Here is a 13,566-nt window from a genome sequence, read left to right as displayed (position 1 = left end):
TAGTTTGATTGTCCCCCTACACACCTCTTCACCCAATCCCTAAAGCCTCTATGCTCCTACTTTCCTGGACTCTGCACCCAAATGGGGCCCTAATGAAATAATGAGTAGGCAGGATCTGTTTGCCAAACGAGGTGGGGCTGGTTAAGGCTGTTTCCTGTTTCTCAGGAGGCAGGGAAGAAGAGGACAGGACCGAGCCAGGGTTACCTCCCCCTTCTCATGGGGGCACCCACCCTTCCCCTAGGGCTGGGGAGGGAAGTACAGGAGCTGAATTTGCCCAGACCCGCCTAAATGAGGCCCAAGGAGTCTGGGTGAGGGGGTGAGGGGGGAATGAAATTCTTGGGGATCGAGAGCCCCATATCTCCTCCCTTTCTCCCCAGTGATAGCATCTGGACGATGATGGCTTCACTGCCTCCCAAATCCAAAGTATACGAGAAGATTCACACCTTAGGGTTACTTGTTCCTTGGGGTCAACGAGAGACTTTGGAGGGCTTATCCCCCTAACCAATGGGCCTCCAGGATGAGTAGTGTCTTCTGGGGCTAGTGTGCAAACAGAGCTTCAGGAAAGGATCAGAGCCAAGTGGTCAGGTCTGAGTAAGCACCCTTCCTGGACAGGGGCCTAAGAGACCAGGAGATAGCAGAGACATCTTCTCAAAAGCATTCTTTTTAGTTTCTATTATGTTTTGGGCTGTTCCTGAGCTAATTAATTCAAGGCACATAGTTTCAGATACTTCTCTGCTCCAAAAAGGCCATCCTAGCTTCTTGGTCTCACTCAGTTCACCAAATCCAAGGTCTCTTCAAGGAAGCAGATGGCAAAACCATGCTTATCTTCGGGTGTCTCCTCTCAGACCTCACTCCCACCCTCTCCATATGCTCCCCTTCTCTTTTTCTCTTCTCAGTAGGAATAGGGAATTTAATCTCTGAAAGATTTTGGGAGGGGGGATCTTCCCCGCTCTCTGACTCATGAACAAAAGCCCCAAAGTCTTCTTCTTATACCAGGCACGTTAGATCAAGGTGTTGCCGGCCATGTTTTATATGAAAGCACCCCAGGTCAATTGGTGACCAAGCCCTGATTCTTGTTTGAAGATAGTGGATTATTTTTTAAAAAAAACACAAAACTGCTTCAAGGAAGGGTCTGTATCTAGCACTGACCCCTCCTCTTCTGTTCCTTCTTAGATAAGCCCTTTTCTCTCCAAGTTATACAAACCAGCCTAGCCCTGCCCAAGCCAGCTCAGACTCCTCCCCTACAATCATAATGCATGGGAAAGGGAAAGTCCAGGACATCCTAAAGAAAGGACCTCATAACACACAAGTGCAAAAAGGAGTCATCACTTTCCCTTTTCTTAGTTCCTTACTGCAAACACATCTCTCCCACAACCATAACATCCTCACAACCACTCCACCCTGCTGGGAAGCCTTGAGGTCAACCCATTCCTCTTCTGTACCTCTGAATCCCAAAGGCCTTGAGGATGGAAATGTCAATCTGTCCCATTCTCTGTCTTTGTGTCTCCACCCTGGAATAGTCAGCAAAGATCCCTGACAACCCAGGTTCAAACCCTGGCTTCTTCAGCTGTAAATAAATAGGGCTGGAGTACATTGGAGGTTCTTAACTTTTTGTATGTCATTCACCTTTGAAACTGGTGAAACCTTCTCTGAACATGTTTTTTAAATGAATAAAATAGATGGGATTACAAAAGAAACCAGTTATAGTGAAATAGTTACCTAAAAAATATTCATGGACTACTAGACGGTCTCTAAAGTTCCTGCTAGTCCCAAGCACTAAGATCCTGGTATTATCCAAGAAAGATGTCCCTGTTTGATTCCCTCTGGGTCTCTATGATCTTAGGGAAAGCCTCTCTGAGGCCTAATAGCCCTCTCTACCTCCCTTGGGTCTTTTAAAATTTATTTCTTGTAACTTTCATTGACATTGGGATCTCCTGATAAGGAAACTCCCTCTGTCAACTAGCACCGGCTCTTCAATTAGCATTCCTAGAGTGGCACCCAGGGCACTGAAAGTTAAGTGATTTGTCCAGGGTCACTAACTTATTATATAGCAGAGGCAAGATTGGAACCTAGGTTTCCCTGACTTAAAGATCAGCTCTGTATTCCCACAGCTCTTTAGGGGGCTAGGATACATTATCAGTCTTATCTTCTGAAGATGCTTTCTTAGAAAGCCTTTCTTTCTTGCCTTTTCTTGGAATTTCCCTATCTCCTGTAACCCCTTCCAAAAATGGGCTAAGTGGCATGCTGTACAGGCTATAGCATCCATAGCCCTAGGCATATATATGGAGCGATTATCTCATTCAATCCCCTGTCTCCCATCCAAGACAAATAATATGCAAGTTGTCCTGTTCAAATCCCTGACTTTGAGTCAGGCAGATATAATTCAAACCATAATCCTATATCCATATCAGACAAGAGTCATTCCATTCAGAGACACCTTGCCTCTAGAGCAAATAGAAGCCATTCCATCCATCCTCTTGTCTATAAAAAAACAGAGGAATTAGCTTTTATGATCCTGCATTGATCCAGCCAGATAGAAGTCACTCCTTCCAATCCTAGGCTTTCATATTAAACATAAATCATCCCATCCATTCTCCAGTGTCTTTATATTAGACTAAGGAGTCATCCCCTGCCTCCACATCAAATACATGTCATCCCATTCAACCTCCTCTGTCCTCATACCAGACAGGAGACATCCCATCCAACCTCCACTGTCCCCATGCCAGACAGAAGACATCCCACCCATCCTCTCTTGTTTCCATACTAGATAGGAAGAATGCTGTCCAATGCCCTGCATCCACATCAAATACAAGTGAGCCCATGCATCCTCCTTTGTCTCCATTTTGGACAGGGATCACACCATGCAAACCCTTCCCCACATTGCTTCATCTACATCAAAGAGAGTCATCCCCTCCATCCTCACCATTTCCATACCAGACAGAAATCATTGACCTGCATATCAAACATGAATCATACCCATTCTCTTTTTTTCTCCATGACAGACACAAGTCTTCCTATGCAGCCTCCTGCCAGCAAACTGGACAGGAAGACCACTATTCACCCCCTTGTCTCATCACCAGATAGGAATCATCCCATCCAATCCCTTCCTTCCATATCAAACATGAATTATCCCATCCATCCTTAAGTTTCAATGCTTGGATAGGAGTCATCACATTTGTTCTCTCAACAAACCACAAGGAATCATTCTGTCCATCCTCTCACTTCTTCACAAGTCAGGCAATTATTGCCTTCCTACACCTGAATTACTGCTGAAAGGCAATCTGGACTACTTTTAGGGGGTGGTGACTCACGGTGTAGACTGAGAGAAATGTTGATTGAATGTTCTTCCACAAAGCCCTTGAGGCCAGGCATTCGAGCACATTTCAGTAGGGTCTGGGCAGCACTGTCCCCTACGTGCACCCAGCACACAGTTTCACTGGCATAACTGAAGTCCATGGCTGTAGTCTGGCGGGTGCCTGTAGGTGTAATGGTGGGCACTGGCACCCCACTCAGATATGTGGCCAAGATGTTCTGGGAGTTGGCGATCAGTAACACAGCAGGGCGGTCTACTGGCTCTGGGAAAGAGAGGAGGAAAGGAGAGTCAGGAAGGACCATACCAGCTCTGAACTAAGAAGGGTCAGGAAAAAGAAGCAGCTTTGGGGGAAAGGGGAGAGAGAATTATGACCTAAGATTCTTGGAACACCGACAATTATATATATCTTGAAGACACTGTTAACACTTCAAAGTATAAAGTATTATACACACACACACACACACACGCACACACACACACGCACATGCACACACACAGCTCTGGGGAGAGGAAAAAGAGAAAGAGACCTGTCCATATTCATCAGCTCTGATAAGAGGGAAAGGGAGCCCCTCCCACCAGATTTACAGAAGAGGAAAGAGGAACATGCCTTTGCCTTCACATACGTGTTCACTTAACAGCTGTCTGGTTAAAGAAGGTCCAGGAAGAGGCAATTCCCCTTCTCCATCTCTGCGTTCCCCCACCACTACATACATACATACATACATACATACACACATACACACACATACACGCATACACACATATCACACACACATACACACACTCCAGCTCTGGGAATAGGAAGATTAGGGTGAGAAAGGGACCTTATACCCACTCTGGGCAGAGACTAGTGTAAAGAGAGATATTCTTCCAACACACACACACACACACACACACACACACACACACACACACATACCAGCTTCTGGATAAAAGAGGGGTTAGTGGGAGGAAGGCCTTCCTCTTCTCTCCATATAATTCTGAGCACAGAAGAGTTAAGGAAGGTCAGGTCCTCTCTGCCACAAAGGCATGCACACACATACCCCAACTCTAAGCAAGGGAAGGTGAATGAAAAGAAGCCCCCACCTGCACCCCACCATAAACAGCGGCTATACGGAAAGGAAGAAGGCCCCATCACTACCACCACCCCATCTCTAGGGACATAAGAACAAGAAGAACATTAGGAAAGAAGTCAGACGGCGACGAGACTTGGTGTCCAGGTTGGTCTTTCTGTACCAACATACCATTCTTGGCTTTGCAGGAACGGTTGTCGGGCTGTAGCAGGTAACCCTCTACACAGCTACATGTGAAGGCTCCATCGGTGTTGGTGCATACCTGACTGCATGTGCCATACACTGAACACTCATCAAAGTCTTTAGGGAGAAAAAAACACAGTTAGACCCACCTGTTACTGACCTCCATCGCCCCCACACCCTCCTCTGGAGACCAAGAGATCCTTCCCCCTCCAAGCACATCTTTTTACTACTCTTCCAACAATTCAATCTATTAAATATTCATTAAGTGCTTACTCAGATATGCATAACACTGTAGGAGGCCAAGGAGGGATAGCAAACTTAGAGAAGACGGGGTCTGTGCCCTCATGGAGCTGGCAGCTGAGTAGGGGGATATGTAGTACATCACACAGACACCCACATCTTTCTCTGCTGAGCACCCTCATCTCCTCCTCCTCTTGGCTTGTAGGGACATTACTTTCTCTGGGTTCTCCTACCTGTCTGACCATTCCTTCTCAGTCTCTCTTGTTGGCTCATCACCCGCATCATGCCCCTTAATAATGAATGTAATCCCAAGTTCTGTCCTGGGCTCTCTTCTCTCTCTGTCAGTGACCTCATTAGTCCCCAGGAGCTCCTTCTCGTTTCTACACAGCTGGTTCCCCAATCTACAGAGCCAGCCCAAGTTTTTTTTCCTTTTAAACCTCAATCCTACATCAGCAGCTGCCCAGTGAACATTTTGAACTGGCTGTCTCATCAGTATCTCAAACTCAAAGTGTACAAAACCGAAATAATCTTCTTTTCCCCACCACTGCCCATCCTAAACTTTTATGCCTGTTAATACTATCTTCCCAATCTCCCAGGTTTACAACTTTGAAATATCACCTCATCTTTTCAGTTTCACCTTCACATTGCTTCCCACAGCCTTGACTTCATCACTTCCTTCTGTCTGCTCATTTGCTCACCACCTAAAGTCAAGTCCTCGTCCCCTTTCGTCTGGACCCTTAAAAGGACTTCCAAACTGGTATCTCTATCTCAAGTTATCTCCCCTTTCCAAAGTGACATGTCCCCAACCCAGATCTTACCATTTATCTCCTCTCCTCCACAAAGTGCCTCCAGGATCAAATACACATTTCTTTGGCATTTAAAACCTTTCACAAACTGACTATAACCTAGTAGTTGTAGTTGTAGACTGCAACCTTCTAGTCTATATATATATATGAGTGTGTGTGTTTGTGTGTATACATGTATGTATGTATATCCTCCCCCCCCAAAAAAAAACCTTCCATCCAGTCAAACTGGTCTCCTTGCTCTTCAAACACAAGACTGCACCTCTCATCACTATGCCCTTGCATAGGCTGTCCCTCCTGCCTGCAATGAATGCCCTCGTTTCTACCTTTTAAAAATGACTGGTTTGCTTCAAAATTCAGCTTAGAAGTCATCTCCTCTATGAAGGTTTTCCTGATTTCTCCTAACTGCTGCCACCCTGTCAAACTATTTAGCTTGTATTTATTTTATATCTAGAAATGGAATCCTAGTTTCCACAGCCTCTCTCATCGAGACTGTGGATATTGGTACTACTGAATCTTTGAGAGCCTATGGAGTCGTGGGGATAGAGTTCAATGGTGATGGCTTGAAGAGACTGTGTGAAGACAGAAAAAGTACTAAATGGCCTTCTTTTCACAGACACTGAGTTAATTGTAAAGGAGGGTCTGAGGAGACATTTTGAGAGAATTAAATTTAAATGTTTTGGTGGAGAAGACATCCTAAGAAAAGCCTTTAATTACTATTCTGGGAGTATTGTTGAGGAGTCAGTCCGCAGTTGTAGTTCATAGTTACAGGTTACCCTAGATCTCTTCTTTCTCACAGCTGACAACATTGTTGAAATACTTAAGTATGCCTTTGTCATTCATTTATATTATCTATAAATTGTATGGCTGGTAACACTGATGTTTATTAATTTAAGCCTAATTAAACTGGGGGGGCGGGGTTGGAGACAAAAAGGAGAGAAGAGACAGAGAAAATGCGAAAAGTGGTTTCTCCAGTTTATTTGTAAAATGGGGTGGGGACTAATTTAATTCATGAGGGAGACTGTACATTTCTATTCATTCATTATTTTTTTAAAATATATATCAGCATATTTCCCTTGATTGCCTTAGAACCCAGGTGGAGAAGGAACAAAGAATGAACCAGTATTCATCCATTCCCTACACAGCTTACACACCCTAAATCCTGTCATCCTTTCATGTACATGTGTTTTCTCCTCCTACTGAATGTCAGTTCCTTGAGGGCAGGCACAGTATTTGATTTTTGGTTTTGTATCCTTAGGCTCTTTCAGAGTATCAGGTACCCACTAGGCTCCTGATAAATATTTGCTATTGACCAACTGATTTAACTACAATACAAGATAAGACGTAGGACACATACATAAAAATCTGATCATGATATTCTCTGTTGCCCAAAAGATAAAACACATAATTCTTTGCCTGGCACGTGAGGTCCTCTACAATCTGGTTCCAATATATCTTTCTAATATTATTTCCCATTATACCCCTTAAAATATTCTTTCTGTTCCAATCACATTGGACTGCTACTGCTGTTTTCTGATCTTGGCCTTCAAACATCTGCAGAGGTCGTTCAGGTTGGGTATGTACTCTCTTCTCATTCCCATCTACTGAAATCCTTTTCTTTCTAATTTTTTTTTTACCTTTTTGCTTTTTGGAGGGGGGAGGGCAGGGCAGGGCAATTGGAGTTAAGTGACTTGCCCAAGGTTACACGGCTGGTAAGTGTTAAGTGTCTGAGGTCACATATGAACTCAGGTCCTCCTGACTCCAGGGCCGGTGCTCTCTTCACTGAGCCACCTAGCTGCCCCTATCCTTTTCTTTCCTCAAGGCCCAATTCAGCTGTCACCTACTCTAAGCAGTCTTCCTTGTCCCTTGCCTCGAACTGACCCCCCCATCCTTTCCAGACTGACTAGAATTGTCTCTTGCCTCAACATGTTCATACAGCATTTTGTTTGGATCTTTCTTTAGCCCTTATCACAACCTGAGTAGCCCTCTGGTCCTCAATTTCCTTAGCTGGAAAAACAGACCCTGGACTAGATCTAAAGCCAGAGATGCATATCCAATCTGCTTCCTGTCCTTGTACAGCTGAGGAGCTAATGTTTTTTTCCCCCATTTTGAAACACAATAAAACTTTATTCAAAATGTAAAAAAAAGACCCAACCCATTCTTAGCGGGTAAGTCCATTACTTTCCCAACTCCTGGATAAGTTCCAAGGTCCCTTTTACACGTTCTATGACAACAGAATCTAGGTAATCCTGATCTTGTGCCATACCTGTTTATGTCATATCCACCCCAATGGGCTGTAAGGTCTTTGAGGATGGTGGCTATGTCCTTTTTTCAACTTTGTGTTCAGAAGTTACTAAACTAGCCTAGTTCCTAAGCTAGGCTAAAGTTTAGTAAATCTTTGTTGAATTGGTTTGAACAACTGGTACAAAGTTTTAGATGAGGGCTAAGGGTGGGGGGAAAGTCATTACTGACTGTTAAGGCATTACCTAATATCAAAGAAACCTCAAAAGAATTTGAGTTGTGCTTTACAGGATGGATGGGAATCCAATCAGCTTCAAGGAGTGGGGAAAGGTATTGGAAGCACAGAACATGGAGGGATAAGCAAAGGTACAGAGGTGGGTGAGTACACAGAAGACAGAGTACACAGAAGTACACAGAGTACGCAGAAGACAGTAAGTACCCCCATTTGGCCAGAGCATTGAGTATGTGGAGGCAGGAAGTATAAGATAAGGCTGGAAAGGCAGCGCGGCAGAGAATTGCACAGGGTTTTGAATGCCAAGCTGAGATCAGACTCTCCTGGATATTCCCTGGATAAGGAGCCATTCCAAAGTTTGGAGGAGAGAAATGACCCAAATTGGCCCCATGCATGAGCAAAAATGAGTCTGGCAGCTATGTAAAGGATGGACTGGAAGTGGGACTGAGTGGAGGTCAGAAAGAAGTGTGGTAATGAAGGTCTGTATTAAGAAGTAGCAGTGGGAAGGGAGAGCACAGTATGACTGTGAGAGAGATCTCAGAGGCAAAACCAGCAGGGCTAGGCAGTTTATTGGATATGGGATAGATTAGTCAAGAGGAGGGAGTCAAAGGGGACTGTCTTAAGTGACCCTTAATGCTATTGATCACACTCTGCCTTATGTGGTACAGAGATGTCCTTACACAGAAAATGCCTCCACTATACATAGCAGCTACTCATCTATAATTTAGTTTCAGAGAACCACCTAAGTCACTGAGAGGTTAAATGACTGGCTTGGGGTCATACTGTCATGTCAGAGGCAGGACTGGAACTCAGGCCCTTCTGACTCCTAGGCCAACTCTCTATCTGCCATACCACACAGTCTCTCAAATCTGCCTTGGAAAATAGTTATTTGTTGGGGTGGCCAGGTAGCACAGCGAGTAAGAGCACCGGCTCCAGTGTCGGGATGACCTGGATCAAATCCCGGCTCAGATACTCAGCACCACACCCAGAAATAACTGGCTGTGTAACCTTGAGCAAGTTACTTAACCCCAATTGCTTAAAAAAAAAAAAAGAAAATAGTTATTTGTGTTTCTGTCTTTCCCCTCTTCTAGTAGAATGTGAGGTCCTTGAGGAAGAGACTACCTTTGTATTAGCCACAGCTATCATTGCCAGCCAGCCTGGCCAATATTTCATCGTGGAATCCTCTTGCTTTTTAATTTTGTCATGTGCTTTTTTAGTTTTGATTTGATTGATGGTTTGTGAAATGGATGAAAAATGACTTGGTATTGTCAGAGCCTAGCCCATGGAGGTGCTTAATAAATATTTCACGATTATCGATTGATTGACTGGCCATTGAGACCATAGCATCCAGCACAGTGTCTAGCATATAGTAAGTGCTTAATAAATGTTTATTCATTTGATTTCCCTTCACCTATCCTTCCTCTGCATTTCCTTTCCTCCTTCTTCTCCCTCCCTCTTTAGTTCCCTCCCACACCCTCTATTTTTTCCCTTTCTCTCTTCTGTCTCTGTCTCTCTTTCTGTCTGTCTGTCTCTCACATACAGACAGACACACACATACACACACACACCTTTGCAGCTTTTATTGTCACTCTGGAGCTGGAAGCTGCTGTTGCAGTAGCAGGAGGGCCCACTGAGTGTGGGCACACAGTGATGCTGGCAGCCCGCTCTGGAACAGTTGGCTCGAAGCTCTGGGGAAGGGAGACGAGAAGGACACACAGACATAAACACACCCCGAGTCCCATTAACAGAGTCTCAGCATGCTGATCTGGTGTTCTTACCCACTAGGAAGTTTTCTGACTCTTCCTTAAGGAAAGTAATGGTATTCCTTGCCTCTGGCCTGAATGAGAAGATGGGAGGGCTTGGGGCTGAGAGCTCAGGGACCATGATCTCAGTGTAAGGGAGCTGCACCTCCTATCCTGAAACTTCCTCTCCCCCCCCCACTTCCAACAACCCAGCAATCATTGCCTAGGGGTGCTAAGTGGTGATGGTGGGTAGAAGAAGGAGCCTGGAGAAGCGGTGCTTAAGTTGCCCCCTGGACCTTTTCCCCATTTCCCTCTTCTGCCCATGACCCACTTCCACCCAGAAGACAGAGCTGAATGAGCTGAGAGGGGGAAGAAAATGTGTATAGGGGAGCACCTGTTCCCCCAGGCCTGAAACCCAATTAGTGGTCCTCAAGTGGGGCTGGGTGGCCCGGCAGACCAGCCACAAAGACCCTTTTGTCTATCTACCCACCAACCCCAGCATCAGAGATTGAGAACTGCCTGATCTGCTAAAAGGTTTAAAAGCTGTAAGCCTTGCAAAGGGATCTTGGGGGTGTTGGTGGGGAGACAATAAGGCTGCATCTATTCCCCCACCAAAGGAGTTAAAATGTCCTGTTCTTTGGATCTCAAAGCTGAATGTGCCTTTTTTTTTTTTTTTTAGAGCGGGAGGCTTTTTGGGCATAAAGTCACAAGCCACAGGAAGCTGATAAGCCCAGAGTTCAAACTCCAGGTTTAGGGGATGTTGGGTTTTTGAAGTTGGAGAAGGAAGGAATATCATGACTTCAAAGAAAATGACCTTTAACCTGCCCACTTTTGACCCCTGCTCCAATGCCCCTGAAAGAAGCGATCAATATAGCTGAAAAAGGGGTGTGGGGGGTGAATGAGAGTTCAAACCCTGGACCCTCTGTGTTCCCCCATTCCTATTCTACAGGCCCCAGAGACAAGAGCCAAAATAAACAAGCAGGAGGAAGAAAAAAAATCTTTTGCAAATTCCTCTCCTCCCCACCCCCCATCCCCAAACAGTGAACAGAATCCAGATGTGACTCCTCCCGAAGGCAGATGTTTTCCAACTACTTGGCGCACATGTACGTGAAGAACCTTCCTCTTATCCTCCAGTAGTGGCGAAATGAAGTGCCTACCTCCTCCCCACTCCCCCCACCCCATTTCCCAGTCAGGGACTCAATCCCCTCTTTCCCTTTCCCCCAGTCTCGTCCAGGCTTGCTCTCTGACCCCCTCTCCCTGAAGTGTTTTCCAGGTTGGCTTTCTTTCAGCCCCCCTCCCCACCACACTAGTTTTCTCCAGGATGGTCACCTTTGATGCTCCCTTCACCCAGCATCAACCTTCTTCAAGGTTGATGGCCCTTCACCCATGGCTCCATTTATCCTTCTTTCAGGAAGGTTCCTCTTATTCCCTCCCCTCCAGCCCCAACACTGACCCTGCTCATGTATCCCTGCCCTAGATTCTCTCCTCAGCATCCCTGCTTCATCTCAATTTGGCTCCCTTCTAGGGTCAGGTCCAGGACTGTGGATGATTACTAATGCTGAAAGGAGTAGGGAGGATTGAGAGTTTAGGGGAAGTGGGAAAGAGGATCGAAAATCACAATGTATCAGAAATCTAGCCCTGAACTTTCTCCCCCAGGGTTGAAGCTCCTCCTTTATGACTCACTGCAAACACGCCCTGAGGACCCTGACCTCCACAGGCCCCTATTCTCCCTTCTCAGACTAAATGAGAAGTTAGCATTTCTGTCCAAGGCAATGGATAGACAACTTATTTCCTCCTGCTGTCCCCCCTCCCCCAATAGTAACCACATCCCAGGGCTGAAGAAACTTAAGATCAGCTGGACCAACCACTTCATTTTACAGATTAGGAAACCTAGCTAGAGAAGGGAAAAGGTCCCATCTTTAGCTAGTAGCAGGACTTGGGGCTAGAACTCAGGTGTTGAGTCCTAGTCCAGTGCTTTCTCCCAATCCAGCTGCTTCTGGAGGCTAGAGCCCTGGAGGAGCTAGTGGTGGGGAGGGTGTCACAATACCTCGGCAATGAGGTCCCTCATCGGTGCCATCAAAGCAGTCTTGTATCCCATTGCAGAGACGGGACATGGGCACACACAGCTCTGTGCCAAGACAATTGTGCTCATTGGGCTGACATCTCTGGACCTTGCTCTGTGGACCTGGGGAAGGAGAAGGGTAGGCAGATGAGGAGAAGGTCAGTGGCAGGCTCGGGTTATTGTGGGTTAGCTGACCATTCCCTCCAGGACAGGAGAGTATCCTTCCCTTATTTGACAGAAGGCTGAACTGAGGCATTTGGAGTTCAACATCAACCTCTCTCCCCACCAGGAGCTACCAACCTTCTTCCCTTTCAGGGTCTTGTCCTGAGTTACCCCCATGAAGAGATCCCCAGGCTTTGCTGCCTCCCCATAAATGCCGATTAGCACAAAGTCAAGGAGAAACCAGGCCTCAGGCAAGCACAATGACAAACTCTATTGCCATGCCCCCTGCCAGGCTGCAGGCCCCGTGTTCCTGGCAACCTAGGCAGTCTTATTGTTCTGAGCTGGGGGGCGGGGGAGAAGGGGCAGGAGGACTGGGGAGAACAGTACAGGGAGGGCAGGCTGGGGTCAAGTGTCCAGGGGGAGGGGGAAGGCAGAGTAGTATTATCGTGTATCTGAGGCAGAAAATCCTACTAAATCACAAGACATTTCTCTATACGTAGCTCACGGCTCTAGTAAAGAACTAGGGGAAAAGATGGGGCCTGGGCTGGGGCAAGAACCTAGATCTGGCTGGTAGAAGACTCAGAGAAAGGGCAAAGGTTACAGTGAGCTGGCTTTCTGTCCACCCTGTCTTTCCTCACCCTTAGTGGTAGACCCAAAGACAAGACAGAACTACATTCAAAATCACTATCTCAGAGAGCACTGAGCGGCTGGACGAGGCTGGGAGGGGGCCAGGTCTTGCATCATTTTCTTTGGCCAGTCCCCCCTCATTTCCAGGCAGCCCCTATTAGGCAAAACAGGGGTGATGGGAAGGGTGTATGTGTGTATTGGCAGCATCCTAGTTAAACCAAACAGAGATCATGAAGGAAGGGGGCAGCCTTTGTCCTGAACAGGCCACCTGGGCGTTAGGGCACCAAAGAATACCTGATGGCCTGGGTGACTCTTTCCCCAAGTCCCACCCCAATAGGGGAGAGAGAAGTAGAGGAAGGAGATCTCATTAGAGACCTCCTCTCCCCTGCTCTGAAAGGACGGCATTTACAGCTGTGGCTTAGAGATAGCCATCCCACCTAATGTTCCTAACCCATGGGCAGGGTGTATGTGTGTGAGAATATATTATGCGTGTGTGTGTGTGTGTGTGTGTGTGTGTGTGTGTGTGTGTGAGAGAGAGAGAGAGAGAGAGAGAGAGAGATCAAAGAAACCTGACAGCCCCTTATGAGCCCTAAAATTAAAATTACTCCAGTAATTATTAGGGGGGTGGCAGGCATGTCCAGGAAGAGTCCAAGTAGCCCAAATGTTTAGGGAAGGAGAGATTTTGGGTTCTGATTTGGGCCACAGTCGGGAGGAGGCTCATTCCCATCACAACCAAGTTGGATGATCTGTGTGGGGAGGGAGGGAATGCTGTATTAGGAAGGGAGATGGACCAGGAGGTATTTGCCTGTGGCCTGGACTCCCAGGGCTCTACCATCTGATTCCTCCACCCCCATCCCCACTCTTAGCTGGCAGGGAGGGGAACCTTTC

At 46.4% G+C, this 13,566-nt stretch overlaps 1 protein-coding gene across 2 annotated transcripts in view; it reads right to left on the bottom strand.

Annotated features, from left to right (window-relative positions):
* The window catches only part of LRP1 (LDL receptor related protein 1), a 97,162-nt gene extending 85,002 nt beyond the window's left edge, over positions 1–12,160 (bottom strand). For both annotated transcript variants that reach the window (XM_069079931.1, XM_069079935.1), the window contains exons 1-4: positions 11,875–12,160; positions 9,654–9,773; positions 4,558–4,686; positions 3,312–3,575 (exon numbers count right to left, since the gene is read on the bottom strand). In XM_069079931.1, coding sequence (XP_068936032.1) covers positions 3,312–3,575; positions 4,558–4,686; positions 9,654–9,773; positions 11,875–12,145 — 784 coding nt within the window. In that variant the 5' untranslated portion in view covers positions 12,146–12,160. The remainder of the gene's footprint in view (positions 1–3,311; positions 3,576–4,557; positions 4,687–9,653; positions 9,774–11,874) is intronic.
* Positions 12,161–13,566: the final 1,406 nt, after the last annotated feature.

This window comes from Petaurus breviceps, unplaced genomic scaffold (genome assembly GCF_028583685.1).
Source record: "Petaurus breviceps papuanus isolate PSGF00001 unplaced genomic scaffold, PetGlider_PUasm1.0 154, whole genome shotgun sequence".
NCBI classification, from domain to species: Eukaryota; Metazoa; Chordata; class Mammalia; order Diprotodontia; family Petauridae; genus Petaurus; species Petaurus breviceps.
The sequence above is the reverse complement of the archived record's forward strand: the minus strand, read 5'-3'. Positions and strand labels throughout refer to the sequence as shown.